Source organism: Pan paniscus, chromosome 2 (genome assembly GCF_029289425.2).
Source record: "Pan paniscus chromosome 2, NHGRI_mPanPan1-v2.0_pri, whole genome shotgun sequence".
In the NCBI taxonomy this organism is placed as follows: Eukaryota; Metazoa; Chordata; class Mammalia; order Primates; family Hominidae; genus Pan; species Pan paniscus.
This window is the reverse complement of record NC_085926.1, coordinates 17,138,198-17,162,289: the sequence shown is the minus strand read 5'-3', so window position 1 is coordinate 17,162,289 and position 24,092 is coordinate 17,138,198. Positions and strand designations below refer to the sequence as shown.

The following is a 24,092-nucleotide window of genomic DNA, read 5'->3' as shown; positions in this document are numbered from 1 at the left end:
CAGTTTATTTGCCTCCATAAGAACTTTATAAACTTAATTTTCTGATGTTTGTAAAAACAACTTTCAATGAATATCTTTGGAAATGTTCAATAGGGCAATTAACAAATGACATTTGAAAAAGTGAGGAAGAAAATGTGATCACCAGACAGCTTTCTCTCTGTCAACTACACTATGAAAAAAGAGTTTCATGATTATTTTTAAGAATTTTAAATACGCTTTTTATTGCGGGTAGCAGAGTCCTCTATAGGAGGAAAAGATACAATTCACCTGAAGATCTTGTTAAAAATGAAGATTCTGGAGTCTGATGTTGGAGGCACGTGCCTGTAGTCTCAGCTGCTGGGAATGCTGAGGTGGGAGGATCACTTGAGGCCAGGAGTTTGAGGGTGCAGTGTGCTGTGATCCGGCCTGTGAATAGCGACTGCCCTCCAGCCTGTGCAACATATCAAGATGACGTCTCCAAAAAGGGAACCCTGACCAGCATGGCCATGCCTATAATCCTAGCACTTTGGGAGGCCGAAGCGGGAGGATTGCTTAAGCTCAGGAGTTCAAGACCAGTCTAGATAACAGAGGAGACCCAGTTTCTATTAAAAAAAAAATTTAAAAATTAGTTGGGCATGGTGGCATATGTCTGTAGTCCCATCTACTCAGGAAGCTGAGCTGGGAGGATCACTTGTGCCAGGAGGTGGCAGATGCTCATGCCACTGCACTCCAGTCTAGGTGAGAGAGCGAGACCCTATCTCTAAAAAAATAAAATAAATAAAAGAGAACTTTTGTTCATTGTTGGTGGGAACATAAATTGGTACAACTACTATGGAGAACAGTTTGGAGGTTCCTCAAAAACTAAAAATTGAGCTAAAAATATGATCCTGCAATTCCATTCCAGGGTATATACTCAAAAGGAAAGGAAATCAGTATATCGAAGAGATATCTGCACTCCCATGTTTTTTTAGCACTGTTCACAATTGCTAACATTTGGAAGCAACCCTAAGTGTCCATCAACAGATGAATGGATAAAGAAAATGTGGTACATATAAAGAATGGAGCACTAGGCAAGGCACAGTGGCTCACGCCTGTAATCCCAGCACTTTGGGAGGCCGAGGTGGGTGGATCACGAGGTCAGGAGATCGAGACCATCCTGGCTAACATGGTGAAACCCCGTCTCTACTAAAAATACAAAAAATTAGCCAGGCGTGGTGGCGGGCGCATGTAGTCCCAGCTACTCAGGAGGCTGAGGCAGGAGAATGGCGTGAACCCAGGAGGCAGAGCTTTGCAGTGAGCCGAGACCGCGCCACTGTACTCCAGCCTGGGCGACAGAGCGAGACTCCATCTCAAAAAAAAAAAAAAAGGAGCACTATTCAGCCATAAAAAGAATGAGATCCTGTCATTTGCAACAACATAGAACTGGAGGTCATTATATTAAATAAGCCAGGCACAGAAAGACAAACTTTTCATGTTCTCTCTTATTTGAGGGATCTAAAAATAAAAACGATTGAACTCATGGAGATAAAGAGTAGAATGATGGTAACACAAAGAATAAATGCTTGAGGTGATGGAGATACCTCTTCACCCTGGTGTGATTATTATGCATTACATGCCTGTATCAAAATATCTGATGTAACCCAAAAATATATACACCTACTATGTACTTGCAAAAATTTAAAAATAAAAAAAAAAAATTTAAGATGCCATCTCAATAGGATTCCGATGCAGTAGGTCTGATGGTGGGACCTGAACTTCTCCATTTCTAGCAGACTTTGAATGACTTGCTGTTACTGGCCCTTGACAGATTCTGAGCAGTAAGGAGTAAGAGAACTTAAATTATTTAGACATGATTCAGCTAATATATTCATAAACATGTTAACATATTCATAACCCTGTTAACATATTCATAACCCCATGCTTCAAACATGCATGCACCTAAACTCTGGGCAGAGAGCCCACTACCTCCCCTAGCATCCTGATGTAGCCTGCAATCCTCTGAAATTCAGAAGTTCTTTTTCAGCCTCCATCACCTTATTCTAGTTGAAGTTGTTTCCCCCTGGTTTTATTATTGGAAGACTTGCAACAATTGGTCAGCGTCTTCCTTATACCAACCCTATACCTATTTAGAAAAACTTAGCAAACTACACACTAGCTTAGCCCTCTTCAGGCCAGAATGCCACCACTCCAATAATAGGGCCTCAGTACAGACTGTCCAACTTTCATCATTTTGCTTTCCATTTTCTGGTTCTTTCCCTTTTTCTTATGTGCTTTTCCACAGGAGGAACCCAAATTGAATTATTTTCTTTCTTTTTTTAAAAAAATTTAATACCAAGTCCATCATCTTTGGTAAACTTACTCTGACTTCAAAGTGTATTAGCATTTTGGTTTCTCTGTCTCTTTTAACTGCTGGATGTAGATATTGCAAGCTGTATTGAAGGGTGACCACAGTGGCCCCCAGTGGCTGCCTTGGCATTGTAGCACTCCCACAGGGGGTAGCATTCCCACTAAGGACATCCTCACTTAGGCTCCGAGCTTTTCAATGATGTCTTTATTCTTCTAATTCAGTAAGGAAGAGACTTTTCTGGTTAGTAATAGTTCTGTTGGATTTCTTTTCTTTTTTTTTTTCAGTTATGCTTTAAGTTCTGGGGTGCATGTGCAGAACATGCAGGTTTGTTACATAGGTATACACATGCCATGGTGGTTTGCTGCACCCATCAACCCATCATCTACATTAGGTATTTTTCCTAATACTCTCCCTTCCCTAGCCCCTCACCCCGCAACAGGCCCCAGTGTATGATGTTCCCCTCCCTGTGTCCATGTGCTCTCGTTGTTCAGCTCCCTCTTATGAGTGAGAACATGCAGTGTTTGGTTTTCTGTTCCTGTGTTAGTTTGCTGAGAGTGATGGTTTCCAATTTAATATCTAAATAAAAGTCTGATCATTTCTAACAATTATAGTCATACTTGGCAGCTTTGCTATGGAGGCAAGACTCTATTATAGAAGACCAAAATACCAACTTACCAGCCTTCCCAGTTTGAAAGGGGCAAATGTCCTTTGTGTCATTCATTCCTGGTAGAGCATTTAACACAACAGTAGGATGAAGCTTATATACTTGTCACATACAATAGCAACTGCCATTAGTTCCTATGTGCCAGATTGAGTGCCAGGTACTTCACAAACAGTATCTCTAATCTCCCACTAAGTCTGCAAGTTGAGAGAGAGTATCCCTAGTGTACAGTGGAGGAAATTGTGACTTAGCATGCTCTGCATACTTGGTGGGAGGTTACACAGCTAGATAATAGCAGAACCAGGCAGGATTCAGTCCCAGCTCTGTCTGATCCTACAGCCTGTTTTCATCCTTTCATACCAGGCTGCCTCTCCACATTCTCCAATCCCAACTCTCTTTAGCTAATGATCCAATAGCCACAAAACCCATCTACCTCATCGTCTGTGGAAACAGGCTTACTACGGGTAGCTCAAGGGCTTTGGAGCCACCACGAGCATCTCATGCTGAGGACAAGAGCATATGAGCCAGGGGAGGTGCAGACCAGGATTTAAAGGCTGATGTTCATTGCCTTGGACCATGTTTACATTCTAGCTGCAGAATGGCACTTAACTTTTACTCGCTCCTCATGTCAGCAAAACCTTTATGGCCTGAAATTCACAACATATATATTTATCTTAAGCCCAGTTCAAAGAGTCTTACTTGACTAAATGATGTAATTTTAAGGCAGTCATACCCAAACTGCTGTCCTATCTTTTAGCTCCCAAATAAGGGCATGATGGCAAAACCCCAGATTATTTCATATTACTAAGGCATCAGCTATGTTTCTGTTTTTATTTTTAGAAGTACATATTCTGGCAAAGGCATCTAACCATTACTGGAACTTAGAGACCTTTCAAGTTTAAAAATATGTGTAAAGTCTCCTTTTTTGGTTGACCCTAATGTTATAGCCATATCATGATTATGACAGATTTTACTGGGAGGTGTCATGCTTCCATGTTACTCTCTGGCGCACAGGGTGATAAGTGCTAGGAGAATAATATGCCAAATAGTAGAGATCAGTAAAGATTCAGAACTCTGTGCCACGCTTACTCAGTTCACTTAAGAGAACTATTTATTGGCCTCAAGAATTGTCTTTAGTGTAATATGCAAATTTGCCTAGTCTTACCCTTAGATTTTCCTAAGTAATGTTCCTCTCCCAGTGCTGAGTTTTGGGTCTTCAGCCATTCTGGCAGCTGGATGCCAAAGAGGATCCTTGATTATATTTCTGTGCAATCTTCATTTTGCTTTTTAAGAAAATTAACTTGGCTCTTAATAGACCATCAATGAATGTTAATTTCTCTTCACCTGCCCCTACCACTTCTCAATCTAAGATCTGGTTAATCATATTAGTATCTCTTAAATCTTCATCTGGGAAATATCTCACCTACATTTATTCCTTAGGGGATAAAAATCAGCCCTAGTGGTAGCAGGAAAGCCCTTGCCTCACATTGGTCACTTAGCCAGTTACCTGCTCTCTCATGTAAAAACAGGTTCTGGCTGGGCATGGTGGCTCATATCTGTAATCCCAGCACTTTGGGAGGCCGAGGCGGGCGGATCACAAGGTCAGGAGTTCCAGACCAACCTGACCAACATGGTGAAACCCTGTCTCTACTAAAAATACAAAAATTAGCCAGGCATGGTAGCACACGCCTATAATCCCAGCTACTCAGGAAGCTGAGACAGGAGAATTGCTTGAACCCAGGAGGCGGAGGTTGCAGCGAGTCGAGATTGTGCCACTGCACTCCAGCCTGGGCAACAGAGCAAGACTCTGTCTCAAAAACAACAACGACAACAACAAAGACAAAACAGGTTCTAGGGGAATGGTGAGGTGTGGAGTGGTAATCTGAAATTGAGTTCAATGTATATGTAAAAGTTAAGTAAAATTTCAAGGTAGGGAGAGAGAGCAGGAGAGAACAGACCTTTTCAGGAATACCTAAAGTGATACATAGCTTCACATGAAGAAAACCAGGGTCTCCCCCAGAGTACTAGTGATTTCAGAAACATTAGCAAGGAGCAGTGGGGTTTTAAAGTGATAAGAATACTTTGAATAGAGCACCATATTTAGAACCCAAACACCTTGAGCACCATATTTAGAACCTAGCACCTTTGGTGCCAGGTAGAACAGTGCAGTTTCAGGAAACATTCAGTCTCTGAGCCTCATCATTGAATTCTTGTCCAAGAGTGAGAGATAAAGCAAGAGGGACCCAACAACTAGGTGCTATTGGAGGGAAGACTGCTAATGGGAAGCTGATGCTTAGACGTGGTAAGTTTGAGGTGGACTTTGAAGAAAAGGCAGGACATGTCATTATAGGGAAGATGGGAGGGACTTCTAGAAGGGGGAATGGATTTGCAAGGACACACAGAGATACACACCATGTACTGGAGGTTGCATGATGAATTTGATGTCTTCTCCTAGGGTTTGGACAACTATGGCACACACCCTGTGCACAGACATCCCTTTGTCAATGTTCAACAAAAGCCAGTAGTGACAAATGACAGGTCTGCCCCTCTCTCTGACTAATGGCCACCTCTTAAGCCACTGTCACACTGGGCCTGCCTCCCTTAATCCCACCTCTCTATTTTATCACAGCATGCATAGTTCCTCTTTAGAGTCTACTACAGTCCCTTATATGAGATTGTTAAAGATCAGGATATCTAAATTCCTATCAGAGATGAGAAAGCCTCAGAAAACAGAATCCAGATATCTGAATATTTAAGGTACCAAGGGAGGAGGAAACATAGTAGGCAATAATAGTAATTGCAAGACAGTATGCAGAAATAGAAAGCTGTGATTATCTCATCTAATCCTCTCAGCAACCTTCTGAGATGGGTATTACCCCCATCTCACTGATGGGTTTAGTGACATACAGAAGATCATATCTCAGGGTCATCAAAACCTAAGCCCTTTGGTACCATTGCCAGTGCTCCAAAATGCTCTCTGATAGAAATGATTGTACAATCTGTTGTGCGTATAGGTAACTGCCTGTTTCTGGCTGACCTCACTTTGATCAGTTCCACCATGGAATAAAAGGCAGTACATCTCAAGGCAATCAAGTCAGTGCCAATATCCCATCCTGTGCCTCTGCATATCTCTGGTGCCTTCATCAGTGCCATACAAATAATCATGGAGCTCAGGAGTCTGAAAGATCTGAAATCTAATCCCAGTTCCACCACCTTCAAGTCATGAGACCTCAAATAACAGACCTGGCATTTCTGGGCTTGGCTTCCTTTTCTGTAATATGTTGACAGTTCTCATCTAGAAGTGTTGCTGAGATAGTCACTGAGGTAACATGGCACGTACAAATGAAACGACTGGGTGCGGAGCTTCCATAGTGGGCTTAGGTGTGGTGCTAAGCACTTGATCTGTGCTGTCTCCCTGTTTCTTCACAGTCGTCCTATGAGGAGGGTGCTGTTATTACCCCTCAGGCATAAGAAGGTTAAATGCCTTGCCCAGTTCCACCTCTGTTAAAGCCAGATGTTCTGCTTTTGTCCCCTTTCTACTCACTAACACCCTCACCACCACCAAATAAGGCTTATGTTACCTTTTGCACCAGCCATTTAAAACATTTAATTGAAAACACTTGTATTCTAGCATTGAAAAAAATCAAGTTTTTAAGAAATTGAAAAAGTGGTTTGTTTACCATTTTCATTACCCTGAGAGTTCGAGATCTATTTTTGTGGCACTACATTTCATTAAAAATAGTGGCATCACCATGGGATTGTTAGGTGAATGAGATTTTCGTGTGTAATTTCCACAGAAGTGGTTATGTGACAGTTTCCCCTTTAGTTTCAGTGCTCCAACATTTATAATATATAATACTTAAATGTGAGGAGATTATAAAGAGTGTAATCTTCCTTTTACACAGAAACAAAGAGAAAGAGCCTTTATAGCAAAATTTATTCTGCCTTTGGCTATGAGGAGAATTGTGTATTACGTTGGAAATGTAAACATTTTATCTTAAGTCATGGAAAGACATCATTATGTTTTTCTACTTTTACATGCAGATGTAACTTACTTAAAACAGTAGATTTGTTACTAGGAGGTTATATGTAAGTAGAATGTTTGTAAATGCCACCTTATATAGGGGAACTGTTAGGGAAATGATTTACATGGTCAGTACTCTTAGTAAAACGTATATTCTTGTACTCAAAACATTTAACAGCCTCTGAAGGTGCCCTTTTGTTTTAATTTGGATTTACCCTAGATTTCTTAAAGTGAGCCTAGTCAGCTTAGTTGATTAAAAAAAGGTTTATCCCTGAAATTAAGTGAACAGTTCATATGTACATGGGTTTTCAGGGGAGACAGTCATGGTTTTCATCAGATCCTAGAAGGTGGTCCTTGACTCAGTCCATAAATTAAGACGAAAGAATTGCTAGATGAGGGTATGCTGGTGGTGATACTACAGCTCTGAGTTCTTCCCTCTTCTTGGGTGAACCCACTCTGCACTGCTTTCTGTAGCTGTGTTGCACATCAGGCCAGAGCATTGTATTCTGCATGCAGGACAAGCATTGTCTTTTATTGAAGGAACTGGATGCTTTTCATCCTGTGTAACAATTAGGCAGTCTGGCTGCTGTACTAGGTCCAATATTGTCTCATCCAAACTTATGGTGAGACACCTGGAACCTGTGAATGTGACCTTATTTGGAAATGGGGTCTTTATAGATGTAGTTCAGTGAAGATAAGATCATACTAGATTAGGGCTTACCCTAATCTAGTGGCTGGTGTCCTTATAAGAAGAGGGGAATTTTGATAACAGACATACAAGGAGAATGCCGTGTGATAATGGATGCGAAGACTGGAGCAATGCATCTACAAGCTAAGGAATGCCAAGGATTGTTGACAACCACCAGAAGCTAAGCAGAGTCAAGGAGGAATTCTCTAGACCCTCTGGAGGAAGCATAGCCCTGCCAACAGCTTGATTTCAGACTTAGCCTCCAGAACTGACAGAAAATACATTTCTGTTGTTTTAGGCCACCCAGTTTGTAGTACTCTGTTACAGCAGCTCAGAAAATGAATACAGCTGCTAATAACATAACCTCCATCCCCCTCCAAAAAGTAGACAAATCAAGAGGTTACTTTTTTTTTTCACAACTGAAAGAAGCCCATAGGTAGACAGTCTAAACAGGGACAGTGGCTCCATGGCGTGCTCCAGGTGCCTCCTTAAACTGTGATCCCTGTCACAGCTTTTGTCTTCACCACCACTCCTTCTCAACTTACCCCCTGCAAGCACCACCACTTCCACTCTTGAACAGATGGATTTGTGAGAGGCTCACAGCAAAACAGGACATGACTAGGACTTCCTGGTTCACAGGTTTTTCGGGCAATGTGGCCAAAATGATTTGGGAAGATCTTGTATAGACACTGATACTTCTGTATTGGGATGATAAGTCTATGTCCCTAAACTCACGTGTGCCGAAATTGTGCTCTAAAACTTCATCTCCACCAATGATAATCAAAGGGCTTGAACTTGCCAGTTAAAGGCAATTCAGTCTCTTACAGACTAACCATTTTTTTCTGAGCAAATGCCCACACTTAGTTTCTCTACTCTGTCTCTTCTCCCTGCCAAGATGATGCCAGGGTTCTGGGATGGGCTCACATCTCTCTTTGGTGTTTGAGGAAGAGTTTCTGAGTGCCTTCTAGGTCCTTGCCTCTAAAGAGAGCTTTGTGTTCCTGTACATTTCTGGGTTTCATTTTCCACTAGAGCCACTGACTGCCCTGTGTGCCCATAGACTGTGACCTAAAGGCCGTTGGTCCTTGTTCCTCCTGGCCATGGGCCCCACCATTACCTTGGGGGCAGAAGCCAGGCAATGTGGCCACATCTTTTCGTTTTAGGATGTGTTCCACAGCAGACTATCAAAGAGGCAAGCAGGAGACAAAGGTCTAGTTAGGAGAGCAAAAGAGCTTACATCGGTTTCTGCAGATTCCCCCTTTGTGCTGGCCTCTGCCCTATGGATATGACCTCCAGGGGGACTTTCTTTAGTTCCTTGAACCCAAAAAGCCCCCTGTTCTTCCTCCAAATGTCCTGATGCTCCTGACTCCACTTGCTGAGCTTCCTTTGGGGGCCTGGGAGCAGTTCCCTTGCTGCCCCCACCTACCCAGTGGGAGCTGGGAAACCTGAGCCCATCTCTCAGCTCAGCAGAGGCAAAATCCATTTCCCTGTCCAAGCATCCAGTGCTGTGTGCCATGCTGCCTCTCACAGCTCAACCTGAAAAGCCATAGCAGTCTTGTAAACAAGGTCATCTTTCTCAATCCTCTAAAACAGGGGTTCCCACTCCTGGGTCATGCACCAGTACTGGCCCGTGGCCTGTTAGGAACCGGGCTGCACAGCAGGAGGTGAGGGGCACGTAAGCCAGCGTTACCACCTGAGCTCCACCTCCTGTCAGATCAGAGGCAGCATTGGATTCTGGTAGGATCGCAAACCCTATTGTGAACCGTGCATGCGAGGGATCAAGGTTGTGCGCTCCTTGTGAGACTCCAGTGCCTGATAATCTGAGGTAGAACAGTTTCATCGCGAAACCATTTCCCCCACCGTTTGTGGAAAAATTGTCTTCCATGAAACCAGTCTCTGGTACCAAAAAGGTTGGGGACTGCTGCTCTAAAAGACCTACAGAACTGGTTCTTGTGAATTTTCTGCAGTTGCTTATTGTTAATGTCTTGTTGAATGAATTCTATTTTGTTTTTTTTTTTTTTATTATTGAGAGAGAAGAAATTGTTACAGGCTTTTAAGGAAACCAAAAACATTTGCTCTCTAATTATATCTGTCATTCCATTCCCATTCAACTTGCTTTCTTGTTTTGGAGCAGGCCATTCTAATAGCCAAAACTACAGTCAAGTTTTCTCAATAAATAAACGCTGTTGCTTTTCTGCTACAGTATGTAAGAAGACTTATCACCCTGGTTTATGAATTTATTCTTATTGAAGATTCTAATAAATTGTCAGGCTGGAAACATGTTGATGGTATCAGTCATTGCCCTGCCCCTTACTGGAAATACTTTTTGGAAATATTTAGAATAGTAGTGTTTTGATATGCAAGCTCCAAGTGTGTTTTTTCATGTTCATTTATTAATTCATTCCATCAGTCAGTAAATACTTATTGTGTACCTGTAATGCACCAGGCATTATTCTGAGGGCTAGAAATAAAGCTCTGAGCAAGAAAACCTTGGAGTTTATATCCTGTTAGGGGGAGATTGACAGTGAATAAACCAGCAAATACATGCATCAAACAATGATAAGTGCTTATAAATACAGTGAAATGATGGTATGGTAGAGACTGGAGAGTCACTTGGGGGCTTCTTTAGTCTGGGTGGGCAGGAAGGCTGCTCTGAGGAAACAACACTGGAGCAGAAAGTTGGACAATAAAGAGAAGCCTGTGCATAGATTTGGAGCAAGAGCCTCCAGGCCAAGGGCACAGTGCACTGGTTCTGCCTCTGCCGATGCGGGGCATTGAGCAAGTGAGGAGTGGTATATTAGCCCTAGTAGCTGTACGGGGCCAAGCATGGAATCTAGGAGTCCCGTAGCAACTGGAACAGTCTTAAGTGAGTGACTAAGAATGTAGCATGGAAGACATTGTAAGTGGGCATTTTTTTACGCCACAAAGAATAAGAAAGCAGATGTTAATGGAGGGTGAACATACTCACTGTAGTGATTCTCAAATCGGTGTATCTATCAGCATGTTTTTTAAAATGTGTTTTAATTGTGCCCTCCTCCCTTCCTCCACCAGCACATCCTCTTGTACTTCCCCGGGAGACTAGGCTTTCCTCCCAACCCCGGCCCCTTGCGAGAATGCTGCCTCAGAACGCCACAGTTCCTGATAGAGCTGTGTGCATCCTGCAGGCACATGAAAGCAGGGAAAGCTAAGGACCACTGAGTGTTTAACATATCAACAGGCAAGCAACTTAGTGCGATGCTGCGCCTGATGGTCAGAAGCTGGCTTGGTGGGTCCCTCAGATCAGGCCTGGAGGAAAGACTTCTCATGTGGCGGCTAAGTCTCCTAGAGGAGACTCCATAGACATTGTCATCTAATGACAATCTGTAGTGCCATGAGTTTGGACTCTCATTTTTACTATTATGTTGAAATGGCAACATGCTTTACTGTTATGAATCCTTAAAGACAGTTTCTTTATTAATTTCAGTCACCTGGAAGGAATCGGTCTTTAGAGAGAGGTAAGGTAACATCATTGACCCATGAGGCTATACAGGAAGCCCAGGCTGAAAAGCTTCCTCCTAGAGATTAGATGAATGGCCCAGGCTGTCAGCCACATCATGTCCGCAAGAGGTACCCAGATCTCTTGTTGGAAGTGAAGACACATCTGTCATGATGAGAGTACATTCATGGAATGTTGGAGGGGAGGCTGTGTGTACCAGGCCCGGTGCTGCCCTCTCCACTCAACCCTGCAGCTTCCCCATCCGCAGTTTGCAGAGCATCTTTTGTGGGAGTAGTTGCTGTGAGATTTGGCAGAAAACTTCCCAAGCCCGTCTGAAGTTATGATGTGGCAGCAGGTAGGTTATGCTCAGAGCATTGGTTATAAAATGTCATTTTTCTATTTTCAGTAAATATTCAAGATGTGATATTACAAGAAAATTTGGAAAAAGAAGATCAAATTCTGGTTTCCCTGGCAGGATTAAAACAGGTATGTGCATTGCTCTGACACTATTTCTTTGTGTCCCGCCTGCCGCGAGGAGGGCCCCCCAGGGCATGGAGCACCATGATGTTAGAGCCAGCATCCCCCTAACCCTCATTTCCTCCCAGACAGAGCCCCTTCTGCATCACCACCTCTTTGTGCCCCCGCTGCTTCTAACAATTATATCTGACTAGCTTGCGACCCACGCTGGTTTTCCATTTCCCACACCACTCCTTCGTCTTACCAAACCCATTCTGTTTGTTCCTTACCCAAAGCTAGTGTGGGTAGACCAGCATCATGTTCAGTCATTCATCCATGAATTCATGAATATTTTTGGAGCACAAGTCATAATTAGTACCTACAGCAGGCCTCAGACCCTCAAGGACCACATTGACCCAAGCCTTGAAGATCTAAATGAGACATAAATGTCAGTGAAAAAGAGTATGCTGTTTCCAAATGCCTACCTATGCTGTGAACAGTCCAGCTCAGGTGGAGCCACTTTAGTGACCAAGGTGTGCAGTGGGGGTGAGTGTACAGGCAAATTGTGCTTCCTGTTTTAAGATAGTGTTAAGTATGTGACTCCCATATGTGACCCTGTGAGAACCTGGCTATTAAATGTCCTGACGTTTTTCTTGCTCACTGCTAAGCCAGCAGCTGTGATAAAATTAGATTTTTTTCTCATTATTTGTTTCTTATAGTAAAATATTAATATTCATACTATAAAAAATGATTGATGACAAGGCTAGTTCAAATGTCTGAGAGATTTAGCTAGCATCTGAAAACAAACTCATCCATTTTTTTCATTTATTTTCTTCTTCTTTGAAAATAGATCAAAGACATTCTAAAAGGTTCCCTGCGTTTTAACCAGAGCCAGCTAGAGGCCGAAGAGAACGAACAGATCACCATTGCGGACAACCACTACTGCTCCAGCGGCCAGGGCCAGGGCCGAGGCCAAGGCCAGAGCGTTCAAATGTCTGGGGCCATTAAACAGGTACAGAAACTCTGATGAACATGTTACATTAACTCAAAGGGAGCACATTCACATAAGTTCCTCAAAGTTAAGAATACACCCTACCAAAGTTACTTCAAATTACAATGTATGAAGTTCAACTGCGGAGGTGCTGTGTACAGCTGTGCAGGCTGTGCACTCTGTGCTGCAGGGGGTGCCATTCACAATGATACTGGTAAGACAAGTGTCTCCTAGAGTCGTGCGGTGCGTGCCCTACAAACCTGTGTGCAGCAGTGCTGCCTGAGCCTCCTGCCATGCCCATTCTGTGGGATGGGAAAGCTGGATCTCTGTCTTAGTTATCAGTCAGTTGCCTCCAGCTGATGCCTCTTTTCCCCTTTAGGAAGTACTGTCTAGGCTTTCCTAATGCTGTCTCGAGTGGATTTCACTTTGCTAGAACCTTTTTTGCCAAAATGACTTTCTTGCCTTCATAGGGAGGGACTTCTCATTAATGTCTACCATCTGTGGCAGGGGTCCATAAAGGGCTACAGAGTAAGTATTTCAGGATTTGCAGGCAACATATGGTCATCTGGGTCACATACTGCTTTTTTTTTTCTTTGTATCTTCTTTTTGTTTTTATCACAACCCTTTAAAAATATATAAACCATTCTCAGCTTGGGGGCCATGCAAAAACAGGCCACAGGCTGGATTTGGCCATAGTTTGCTGACCCCTACTCTCAGATGTCAACATTGTATATAATTTATTTTAACATAAAACCACAGAATTTCCTAGCTAGAAAGGATCTTCCTACAGCTTCCTTATGTGCCTAGTCCTGTCTGCTCATTTGACCAGTGAGAAAATGAAGGCCAGAGGACACTGCAGGCTCCGAGGCCAGAGGCACTTAGCCTGCCAGGCATTATGTTTTCAGAAGCCCTGCCCCAACCCAGTAAGCTTCAGTCCCATCATGTTGCCCTGCTGTCCATTATCCGATAAGATGAAAAGATTGTTCATTTCCCACCTATATTTTAAATTATTAATAATATTTTTAAAATCAGCTTACAAAGTTTCATCTTGGAAAATGAACATTAGCAAAATATTATCTAAGTCACTTTCTCAAAAACTAGCATTCAGACACTTGTAAATTATTTTTTGTGTGATTTTAAAACAGCAAAATGACATTTGAGTGGGAATGTTTTTCAGTTTTAAGGGTGCTCTTCCAGAAGAGAGACTCCATGGTTAACTTCCTCTTGAAGCCATATGAAATGTTCATGGAGTGCTTTGACTCTGCATTTGTAGCCACATGAATGCAACAATGATACTGCCAGTTTAATTTCATTCGTTTCTTCACAAATTCTCCTTCCTTGCACAGATGTTTTATTTTTCAATAATCATTTATTTATTCAAATATTACTGAGCATAGGCCCAACCACAATGCATTTCTAATTGACAATTTTATTTAAAACTTTAGCATAATTTTTTAGTTGAGTATGTCAGTTTACTACAGAAAAAAAGATATTTTAAAATCACTAATGAATTTGTTAAATTTAGAACTTAATGATTATACTTTGCAGTTGTCATCCCTGGTTTCTGTATTTATAACAACCTACCAATGACCACTGCTGCCCCGGTGGACCCCACTGTGCATACCCAAGATAACCTAGCCATGAGATGTGTCTGCAGTGAATGAAACTGCACCCTTGTTCTGGCAGGGCCTCATCACGTGCAGCATCCAAGAGATACTGCACCTCTGCGTGTGCTTCTGAGACACAGTCAGCCCTTCCTGGGGCTGAAGACCCCACAAGTGAAAATAAAATGGCTTCTCTTCTCTACCTCTTCTCTGCCATGGCCCTTCCCCATAGCTGTTAGCAGTTTATACAAAGCTAGTACTCCTGAAAAAGGTTTTACTGAAGAAGAGAGAAACAGAGAAGCAGTGCTTTCCTCTCTCCTTCAGGGAAATCTTGAGATTTCTTGAGAGAATTCCTGAATTCAAGCAAGCAAGTCAGAAAGAAGCCAAGTGCATGGGGCCTTCCACTGCAAAGCCCAAGGATCTGGGCTAGGCTGATAAGGGCCCAGGGGGTCTACCAGGCATGAGATAGCTGCCAGGTACCCACCTTCTTCCTGCAGGAGCTAACACATCAGTGCTTGGAGCTGGCTAAGTTTTCCTCCTCACTGCTTGTGGGAGGAGGTACAGAGGGCCGTGGACAGGCTACCCCCAGGAACATGCGCCAAGAGAGCCAAGTGGGAGTTCCGAAGGCTTCCACAGCCTGCTGTGCCAGGAACTGGGTGTCCAAGGCTATGGGCTATATCCCCTGCTCTCATGAGCTCCCAGTTATGGAGGGCCAGGGCCTAGGGGAGCAGCGCTAGGCAGGTTCTTGACACATTGGAGATGTAAGCACCACATGTTGGGTTTGTGATGGGTTGTGCCATGGCACATTCCTAACTTAGGGATGGGTTTTTGGTGCTTTCTTGGTTAATCAGTAAATAATGTCTAAAAGATAGTGCAGAAGGGCCAGGCTCCCCTGCCTAGTGACACGTGGCTCATGGTCCTCCTGCCGATGCCCTTCCTCAAAAGCAACTGTGAAAGTGTTCTTCCTTTGTGGGAATTCACATGCCCTGCTCCTCACTGTGAGGTTGATGTGACGTGGCTCATAGTGTTCTTTCTGTTTGGTTTACAAATCTTACCTCCAGCTTTGAAAACAGCAGTCTTGTGAAATTGTATTCTATAGGGTGAGAAGAGCCACACGCTGTCCCTCCCTTCTCAGCATCTATCCTCACACATTCCTTTGGGAAGTATTTGATGAACTAACTCAAATCAACTGCAGTAGAAGGCAGGACTTTGTGGGACCCTGGATCCATTATTAGTCAGCCAAAGCATCACTTGCCCTTTTGGTACTTGGATCCCCTGTTTTAATCTGCATATTGTCTACTATTACAGCCACTAGCCACGTATCTATTTAAAATTAAATGCACTAAAATTCAATAGAATTAAAAATTCAGTTCCTCAGTCACACTAGCCACTTTTCAAGTGTTTGGTATCCACCTGTGGCTAGGGGCTGCTGTATTGAGTAGCACAGACAGAGAATGTTTCCATCATCATGGAAAATGTCTGTTGAACACTGCTGGTCTATAGTTGGGCTCACCTGCTTCTACAACCATCCTAAACTCAAGCTATGAAATGAGATAGGTCTGGGAAGGTGGCAGGAAGCGGGTAAGAGGGATATGTGTTGTGATGATCATGGCTAGTTTTAGGCAGGACTGACAGGTTGAAAAGTTTTCTAATTGTGTAAGACTTACCTGTATTGGGTAAAAAGAGAGGATTGACCTAGGGATTTACAAAACTTCTGTAAATGTTATAAATGGCACCAGATAGCAGTTAAGGCTGCTAGGGAAATCCATAAAGTCGTCAACTCTGCCTCTTGAAAAAAATTCTAGGTGGGAGTCCAGAAGAGTGGGGTCTTTTGTTGTGCCTTGTGACATTGGCCAAGCTACCAGGTCTCCTATTTGGGCTTGTTTGCTTGATCTGTAATGCAAAGGGGCAAGGAGGGGGGTCAGTAAAAGAAAATGGCTGCTAAGGCCCTGTCAGCTCTAACTTGCTTTGTCTACGGCAGTCTATGACCTTCATCTGGGAATTGGGGGAAGCATGCCAGATAACTACAGTAATGGTAGAAACTACTTTTAGTCAGGGGTTTGAAAAGTATTTCTCCACTTCATTCAGGGGTTTAAAAAGTATTTCTCCACTTCAGAATCTCACTGACGTCTTCACTGTAAGCTAAAGGAGAATAAGTGATCTCAGTATCTCTGAAGTAGAGGCACCACTCTAAAAACTAGGCCCTGCTAAACATGCTGTTTTATTTTCAACCTAGGATAAGCTCCACCAAGTAGCATTCCAGCCCTGTGTTGTGGTGAGAGGTCAAGATTTTCACAGTTTACAGTGCAGGACAACTGTCCTATGAACAAAGTGTCTACACTTCTGGAAGAAGTCAAACCTGAGGGCCTCTGTTGATTCCCCAGCAGCTTTCAATGCACTCCCCAAAGGCAGCATGGCTCTGACCAGGTGCACCTTATATAGGGACAGTCATGGGGAAGAGATTTGAGTTCTTTTACTCCAACTCAGAAAAAAGACAGTCCTTCTCTACCAAACAGCTCTGGTGCCATTTGTGATCACACCCCCTGCTATCAGACTACCGTGTGCTATGTTTTTCTTCGCTTGTGTAGGAGTTAATGTGTTAATAGAATGTTAACAGCTTTAGAACCTGAGATGAAGAACCTCAAGGCCTATTGCAGCTCTGTGATCTTAAAGGCCAATTACGTTTATGTTCTCTGACTGAATATCCTAAAGGTTGGTGAATCATCAGAGATGGAAGGTTCCTGAGCCATTATTTAGCCACTTGCCCCCTACATCACTGAGGAGGACATGAGATTTAGAGAGGGGCCTATCAGACAGGGCTCAAGGCCAGATTTCCCTGAGAGCTGTTACTCATTCCCCTTCTTGGCTCTGCACACAGTGCACACATGGCCTAGGCCATGCCAGTGTGGAGGCCCAAGGACTCAGGAGACACTTCCAGTCAGAGGTCTCCATATATCTCATTAGACTTGAGACCCCAGCACGAGACTCCACCCATGCTGTGGGGAGGGTAGGCAGACGGGGTGAGGGAGGCAGCTGTGGGCACTACATCACCTTACAGCACCACTGGGTGAGGTGTTCTTTCTGCCAGGCTGGCACTGGATGTCCTTGGTCGAACTTTGGCTTTGCTAACCCAAAACCTTTACCTGTGTCCGTGAATGTTAACTTTATTAAGTTAAAAAATAAAAAGCCACTCATAATTGCTTAGAAAGAAAATAATTTTTGAGTAAAACAATTCTATCTCTATACTTTTTGCCATTATACTTTGCAATTGCCATTCTTGGTTTTCACATTTGTAGAACCTACCGGTTACCACCATTGCTCCAGGAGACCCCTGTGTGCATACCCAAGATGAGCTAGCAATGAGATCTACATGAGATGAAACACATTAGGCCTTCTGAAAGCTATCCTTCTAGCCAGTAATAGAGTCACTCCAGATCTGGCAGCTCACATTAGGGAGCCAGCAGCTGCACATATCATCTCACTATATCATGACAACACATTAGGAGGAAGACACTGTCTTTATCCCTGTTTCACAGATGAAAGTTAAAGTTCAAGGAGGATGGGTGATTTGCATGGCAGGGTCCCACGTGACGCTGGTAGGGATTCTGCCTGCAACCTATTGGCCATCTCCTGAGCCTGGGCTCTCCCTGGCAGCACTGACACTGCCTCTGTCTGAAGCTTGTCAAACAGGAGCTTTACTTTGTTCCCCCAGGGAAGCCAGCATTTGGCTTCAGAGGGGCTCACAAGATGCTGCTGGCACTGCACCACTGGTAAACGTGTGGGCTTCAGGGCAGCAGGCCAAACACTGCGTCTTTCAAGGTCGAATGCAGGGTGAGGTGGCCTAGCTTTCCACCACGAGTCCCCCAGTTCACAGGGCCTTCCACTCAGTTCTTTGCCAGTTTCTTCTTTCATCCACCTGTACTTCTGACTGTACTTCACAGGCCTCTTCAGAAACGCCAGGGTGCACTGATAGAGGGAATTCCGATGACTTCATCCTGATTTCCAAAGATGATGATGGGAGCAGTGCGAGGGGCTCCTTCTCCGGCCAGGCCCAGCCTCTTCGCACCCTCAGAAGCACCTCTGGGAAAAGCCAGGCCCCAGTCTGCTCCCCACTGGTGTTCTCAGATCCACTGATGGGCCCAGCCTCAGCTTCCTCCAGCAACCCCAGCTCCAGTCCTGATGACGACAGCAGCAAGGACTCTGGCTTCACCATTGTGAGTCCCCTGGACATCTGACCACAGTGCCCAGTCCTGCCCCACAGGGATCTAGCCACCCTTCAGTGGCCCCAAGGCCAGACTGAGGCTCGTCCAGTGGAGAACCTTCTTAAACCACTGCTTCCTTCCCGGCATGCATTTGGCATTGGTCCAGCCCTTTGAAACCCCTTAGAGAGAAGCATATATGGCCACAAAGCACAGAGGCTTAGGTTTGCCACATGCAGACAGGGCTTTCTGGGCCCTTACCTAATCCCCACCCGACTCTTGCTCTGAGTTAGAGCTGAGTTACGTACCCAGTATCACACTCACAGTTAGAAAAGACCGAATCACAATTTAGAATCACTTTTCCTCTGTCCCCTTCTCCCCAGCTAAGAATGTGTGGCACCTCCATCAGTTATACTTAGAAGGAGCAGAAATAGTTATTTTCATATCTTCTATCCCTCAAAGCATCAGACATGGGAAAATTGGTTTATACCAAGAAAGCTTCCTCTGTGGAAATCTGTCTCAGCCTACTTTATTCCTGCATTGGGAAGCCATATCGCAGAGCTAAATGCAATAGAATGAACTAGAACTAGTGGATTCCAGGGCTGGGGGGAAAAAAAAAGAAAAAACCTCATTACTGACCTCTCAAAGTTATAAGGATCTCTGCAAACAGGATCTAAGCTTAGGAATCATATTTAGGTGTGATATAGTGTTAGATTTTTTTGATGTATTAAAGAATGCATCTCCAATCCTTAGGCCATATCAACTTTGGCCATCAATATCTCTCCTTAAACAATTATATTTCACCTTTTAGAATCTTTCATAGCCAGAAAACAAGATTACTGTAAGCCAGTTTTTGCTGCACTGATTTCAAAAGATAGATATAAGAATATTACTGTCCTTCAAATGGAAAATGCGACCTTGACTTTATGGGATAAACATCTTTCAGACAGTCAGTTTTCTAGTCAAGTTTCTCTGGTTTCAGAGCTGTATATACCTGTCAACTGAGGAATAAAGGGAAAAACCCAAGTTCATTCCCACCCAAAGTCAGAATCCCTCATTGGCCTTAAGGTAGCAGTCATAAGACAGAGAATTGGACCTAGAGTCCCTTCTGTGGGGAATAAGGATACCTAGAGAACATTCCACATGCCAAGAGGATGCAGGATTTCTACACAACCCCTTCCCTTCTTGGAAGTCAAGTGTAGGTACTGCAGGGCCTGTGCTCAGCTGTGAACCCCGTATCCTGGGCACCACTGCCGGGACCGGGTCTGACATGCCAGTGCCTTCCTGGGCTGAGCACAGATTAGAGACTCTCCCCCTTGTCAGTCAGCACCTTAGGAAACCATGATGGGCACAGAGCATCACATGAGCTGTTTCTCTCCTTAAAGAAGATCCCTGGAAAGGATGCTTTTCCTCTCCTTTGCCTGCGCAGGAATTCTAACAGGAGTGGGTGAGGATGGCAGAGGGACACAGTGCCTGTCTCACCTCCATCAGGGAGAGCAGCCATGCCAGGGATGACTAGCTCTTTGAGCCTGTCCTCAGAGGATGGCGAGGCAGCCGGGCAGTGGAGGCCTTCATGGTAACAAATGAAAGCTCAGTATAGAGGAACAGACACTGTTTACGTCCCTCCCACTGCTAACCTTATATATCTCTATAGACAAATGTGATAATGACATGATTTCCCACCTGCCCTCCAAGAAAATGGTGACTCACTCTCAAGTCAGCTACCGTAGAGAGGGTTCTAATTGGTTCTGCAATTTGCTCTTAAACTCTAGCAGGGAACTCTCCTCTTACCACATCAGCATGTAAGGTGAATAATAACTCTGGTTTTGCCAGACAACAGGTTGTCTGACCTTCAACCACTGGGCAGTTGCCTGGCAGATGCACACAGTAGCTCCCTGGCTTCTGGCTCTGAGTGTTCCTCTCAGCACCTCTGAGTAAGCTGCTGCCAAGCACATATCCCTATGACAACACTTTGTAAAAGCTGCGGGGCCCCCATACAGCGAGTGACCTTGCAACTGTGCAGGGCTGCCACTGGTCACTTTCTCACCTTGGGAAGGTGTCAGTGTTTTCAGTTCTAAGGTAAGAGGTGTAGAGCTGTTCCCACCAGGGCTCTGGGACAGACTGGAAAGGACCACAGACCTGGCCATCCCTGGGCAGCGGGGCCAGTGTCACCTGCTGACCTCTAGTATTTCCTTTGCCCTAGAGCTAGAGTCATGATAGCTGAGGGTCACTGGCCCTGCAAGAGTCACTAGGCACCCACCATGCCAATAAGGCTCTCCACTGGCTCCCTGCAGTTGGCTGGGTGTTTAATAGTCACTGAAAACTCCCAGCCCTGCTGCACACTAGAGGCAGGTCCTCTCGGTCCTCTCCATCCTGTGCTTCTGTGTTGGTGGCATGTGAGGACCAATGGGTTCACTCAGAGATATTGCTTCTGTGGCCCCCAACAAGCTCACCGCCTCCTTGGAGGAGAGAGACATACAAGGACAGTGGGTCATGGGTAGTACCAGCCTCAAATTCCCACAGGCTCATACTCAGACAATTGTATTACTGCCTTACGTTTTTTAAGTGTTTTTTTTAATTCTTCATAGTTGAGTATTATTTGCAATTTTATTAGTTACAGTGCTATTAAAGAATATATGTTCCTTTTTATTATATTATCAGATACTTATGTTTAATTGTACATTTTTTAAATCCTGAATATATTGTGTTTTGTTAACAAATGTAATCAGTGGAACCCTTCTTACGTTTTGATTATTAGCAGTTAAATACATTTTGTATACATGAAGCTTAGATTAATTCCCATCATCATCATCTCCTGTTTTTATATGTGTCCCTATGTGTTTCATGCATTCCTCTTTGATCAGATTGGAATTTGAGTTAAAATTTAGCTTTGTACATTACGTGTGAGAGTTACAGACTAGCAAGTCTAATTACTTTGCCTTACCTTGAGTGTATGCCACAGGGTCAGATAACACATTAAACATTTAGTTACACTGGATTACTCTTCCAAAGCTGACCTCCTGCTAATGTTCAGAGGTAACTGCAATCCGGAAAGAAAGAATATCACTGCAGAAAGAATGTGACTCTAAAAATAAACCAGGACCTCCCTGTGATTTGCCTTGCCTGCAGATGACCAATTGACTCTTGTGCTGTCAGCCCTGGGGTTGCTAAGGAAGCTGCTTCAGGGAGTTGGGGGTTAGTTGCCCGCTCTCAACAGGAATGCCTCCTCTACTTTGTCAGAGATGCTGAACAAATATCAAACTCTGTGGCAGTCATGCTGGCCGCCTAAGAATAACCTGTCAGAGTTGATGCACATTATTTTTGTTTTTATTTTATTTTTTTAAGGAACTGCTCCAAGGGTTCATTATAGAACAGGAGTGTGTACGGAGGACTTAGGTCCCCACATAGAGTGGCCGTTCTGTGGCGGCTCCAACCAATTCCATCCCTCCTTTCCTGCGGACACACACCTGGCCCCTGGCCCCTGCCCTGTGTGTCCGGAGGAGGGGCACTGGGGAGGCTGTGGAGCAGAGAGAAGAGGCCGGATGCATTGAGGATGGCACCTGGCAAGCCAGGCTTCCTTCTCAAAGGCCAGACTGCTTTCTCAGTGTTACTTACTAAAGCTCTCTTTTTATAGTGTTAAAAAGATATATAAAGTTCGTATAAACAGGCTTGAGACCACTTTGATGTAAAAGCTGTCATAGTAGTTTTTCTCACAGTGGCACAATTCATTTGATGGATGGAATATTCAGTGACGCCATGTATGCCCTATCGCTTTTTTCTCATCCATCTTTATGCTAGAACTCATATTGATTTAAGAAATGATTTCTCCTTTTGGCAAAGCGACCCCATTCAATATGGTTATAATAAAAGACTAATGTCAAACTGAGACTATAGCTTGACTTATTCCAGGCCACGCGTGGGGGCACAAGGTGCTGACCAGGCCCGGCCCAGAGGAGTCCCTCGGAGTGCATAGCCAGGTGGGGCGTGGACGATGGAACCATGTCCCAGCCCGGACGCAGAGGTTGGTCCAGCCCCAGCACTGTGTTCCAGCCTCACATCACCACTGGGCAGGTCCTAGGCCTCGCCCAGGGCTCACACCCAACTCTGACATTCCCTTCCTCTCTAACTTGGGCTAGTTTCTTAACTTCTGGGGCCTCAGTTTCCTTATCTGCAAACTGAAGAGAGTAGTCACCTAGTTCATAGGGTGTGGTGGGGATTGAAGAGGATAACAATTGAAAGTACTTAGCACAGAGCCTGACATACCATGAAATGCCCGACAGTTTCAAAGACGATGCTTAATTCTGGAAGAGCCCCTGGAGGTCATGTAGTCCTACCCCGACCATTGACAGCCAGGACCTCAGAGGCTGCTGGAAGGCCCGGGTCGCACCCTGAGGCAGCTCTGCTCAGCCCACTGGTCCAAGAGACCATTTTGGGGGCAGCCCCAGTGGCTTGCTATCCATCAGCACCAGGTTTGCCCTGGTAGCTGCACTTCCACCAATCCAATGTGGGATTGGTGAAAAGGCCACAGGTGAGGTTGGGGAAAAGGTGAGTATAGTCTTAAGTGACAAACTAGGAGGGATGGGGAGGGGGATCTCTATAGCTTAGGCAGAGCCATCATGCCAATGGCAGCTTAAAATTTGCACCTGGGCCCATCTCTAGCCTGGGCCTCTGTCCCCAACCCAGCTAGCAAGTAGCTTTTCCTCTTGTGGGGCACAGCCCCTCCCCACAGGTTCTACCATCAAAAGGTTGGAGGGCCTGGTACACTCCTCAAATGGATCTTGCTAGTGAGGGTGACCCCAGCTTCCTCAGACCAGTGACAGCCACACATGCACTGGCATCCCCCGCTGGCCTCCAGGAGTCTCACCCATGTCCCTTGGGCGTGACTGCTTCAGTGCTTCTGAAACCTCCTCCTGCCCTCCCTGCACCTCTCCACCTGAGGCTGAGCTCCTGGCCCTAGAAAGTTGCTAGCAAGTGTGAGGGAATGACATCTCCTGGGAGCAGCTCTCAGCCAAAGGCTGAGGAGTCAGTGCATAACAACCCAGGCCCCTAGCTCCTGGGTGGAGGCACCCTGATGTGAGTGCTGGTGGCTTCCCTGCAGGGTTAAGCTCCAGTTGCTCTTGAATCTTTTCTCAGGGTCAGCTTCTTGGGGAACTCAAGCTAAGACACCCTAGACACCCTTCTTCCTGAGCCCCTTCTCCAGGCAGAAGGGTTGTCCCTGGCTCACCCCCTACCAAGGCCAGGGGTGAGTGGGAAGAGAGTGCAGGTTGTTAGGTGGGCCCAGAGTCCTCACAGATGAGGGTGGTGCTGAGAGGCTGCTGCCCCGGCGTCTGTGGTTCTTCGAGGGCCAGGGCAGGCCCTCTGTGTGAGTTCTTGCTCCCAGGCCTGCCGAGTTGCCCCCTCTCACAAGTGAACATTACCCACGGCTAATCAGGCCCTGCTGGAGGAGCTACTGACGCGCCATTTCATTTAGTAGTTTGCCTCTGCCACAGCCAGCATTCTTAGCCTTTTAAGGACATGTGTACGTCACCAGTAACTTCTGTGCTCTGAGCAGCTTACCTGTTGGTGAGAGGGGACAGATGACACCGACCCAGAGAGATGACACCGACCCAGAGGATCCATGCAACATTGGGCCACTTGTTCCTCCAGCAGATGTGATTGGACACCTTCAAAG

General features: G+C 44.9%; 1 protein-coding gene across 25 annotated transcripts in view; it reads left to right on the top strand.

The window, feature by feature from the left end:
• The window catches only part of TBC1D5 (TBC1 domain family member 5), a 595,437-nt gene extending 573,134 nt beyond the window's left edge, over positions 1-22,303 (top strand). For all 25 annotated transcript variants that reach the window (XM_063602211.1, XM_063602210.1, XM_055109554.2 and 22 more), the window contains 3 exons: positions 11,578-11,657; positions 12,478-12,639; positions 18,164-22,303. In XM_063602211.1, coding sequence (XP_063458281.1) covers positions 11,578-11,657; positions 12,478-12,639; positions 18,164-18,457 — 536 coding nt within the window. In that variant the 3' untranslated portion in view covers positions 18,458-22,303. The remainder of the gene's footprint in view (positions 1-11,577; positions 11,658-12,477; positions 12,640-18,163) is intronic.
• The last annotated feature ends 1,789 nt before the right edge of the window (positions 22,304-24,092 follow it).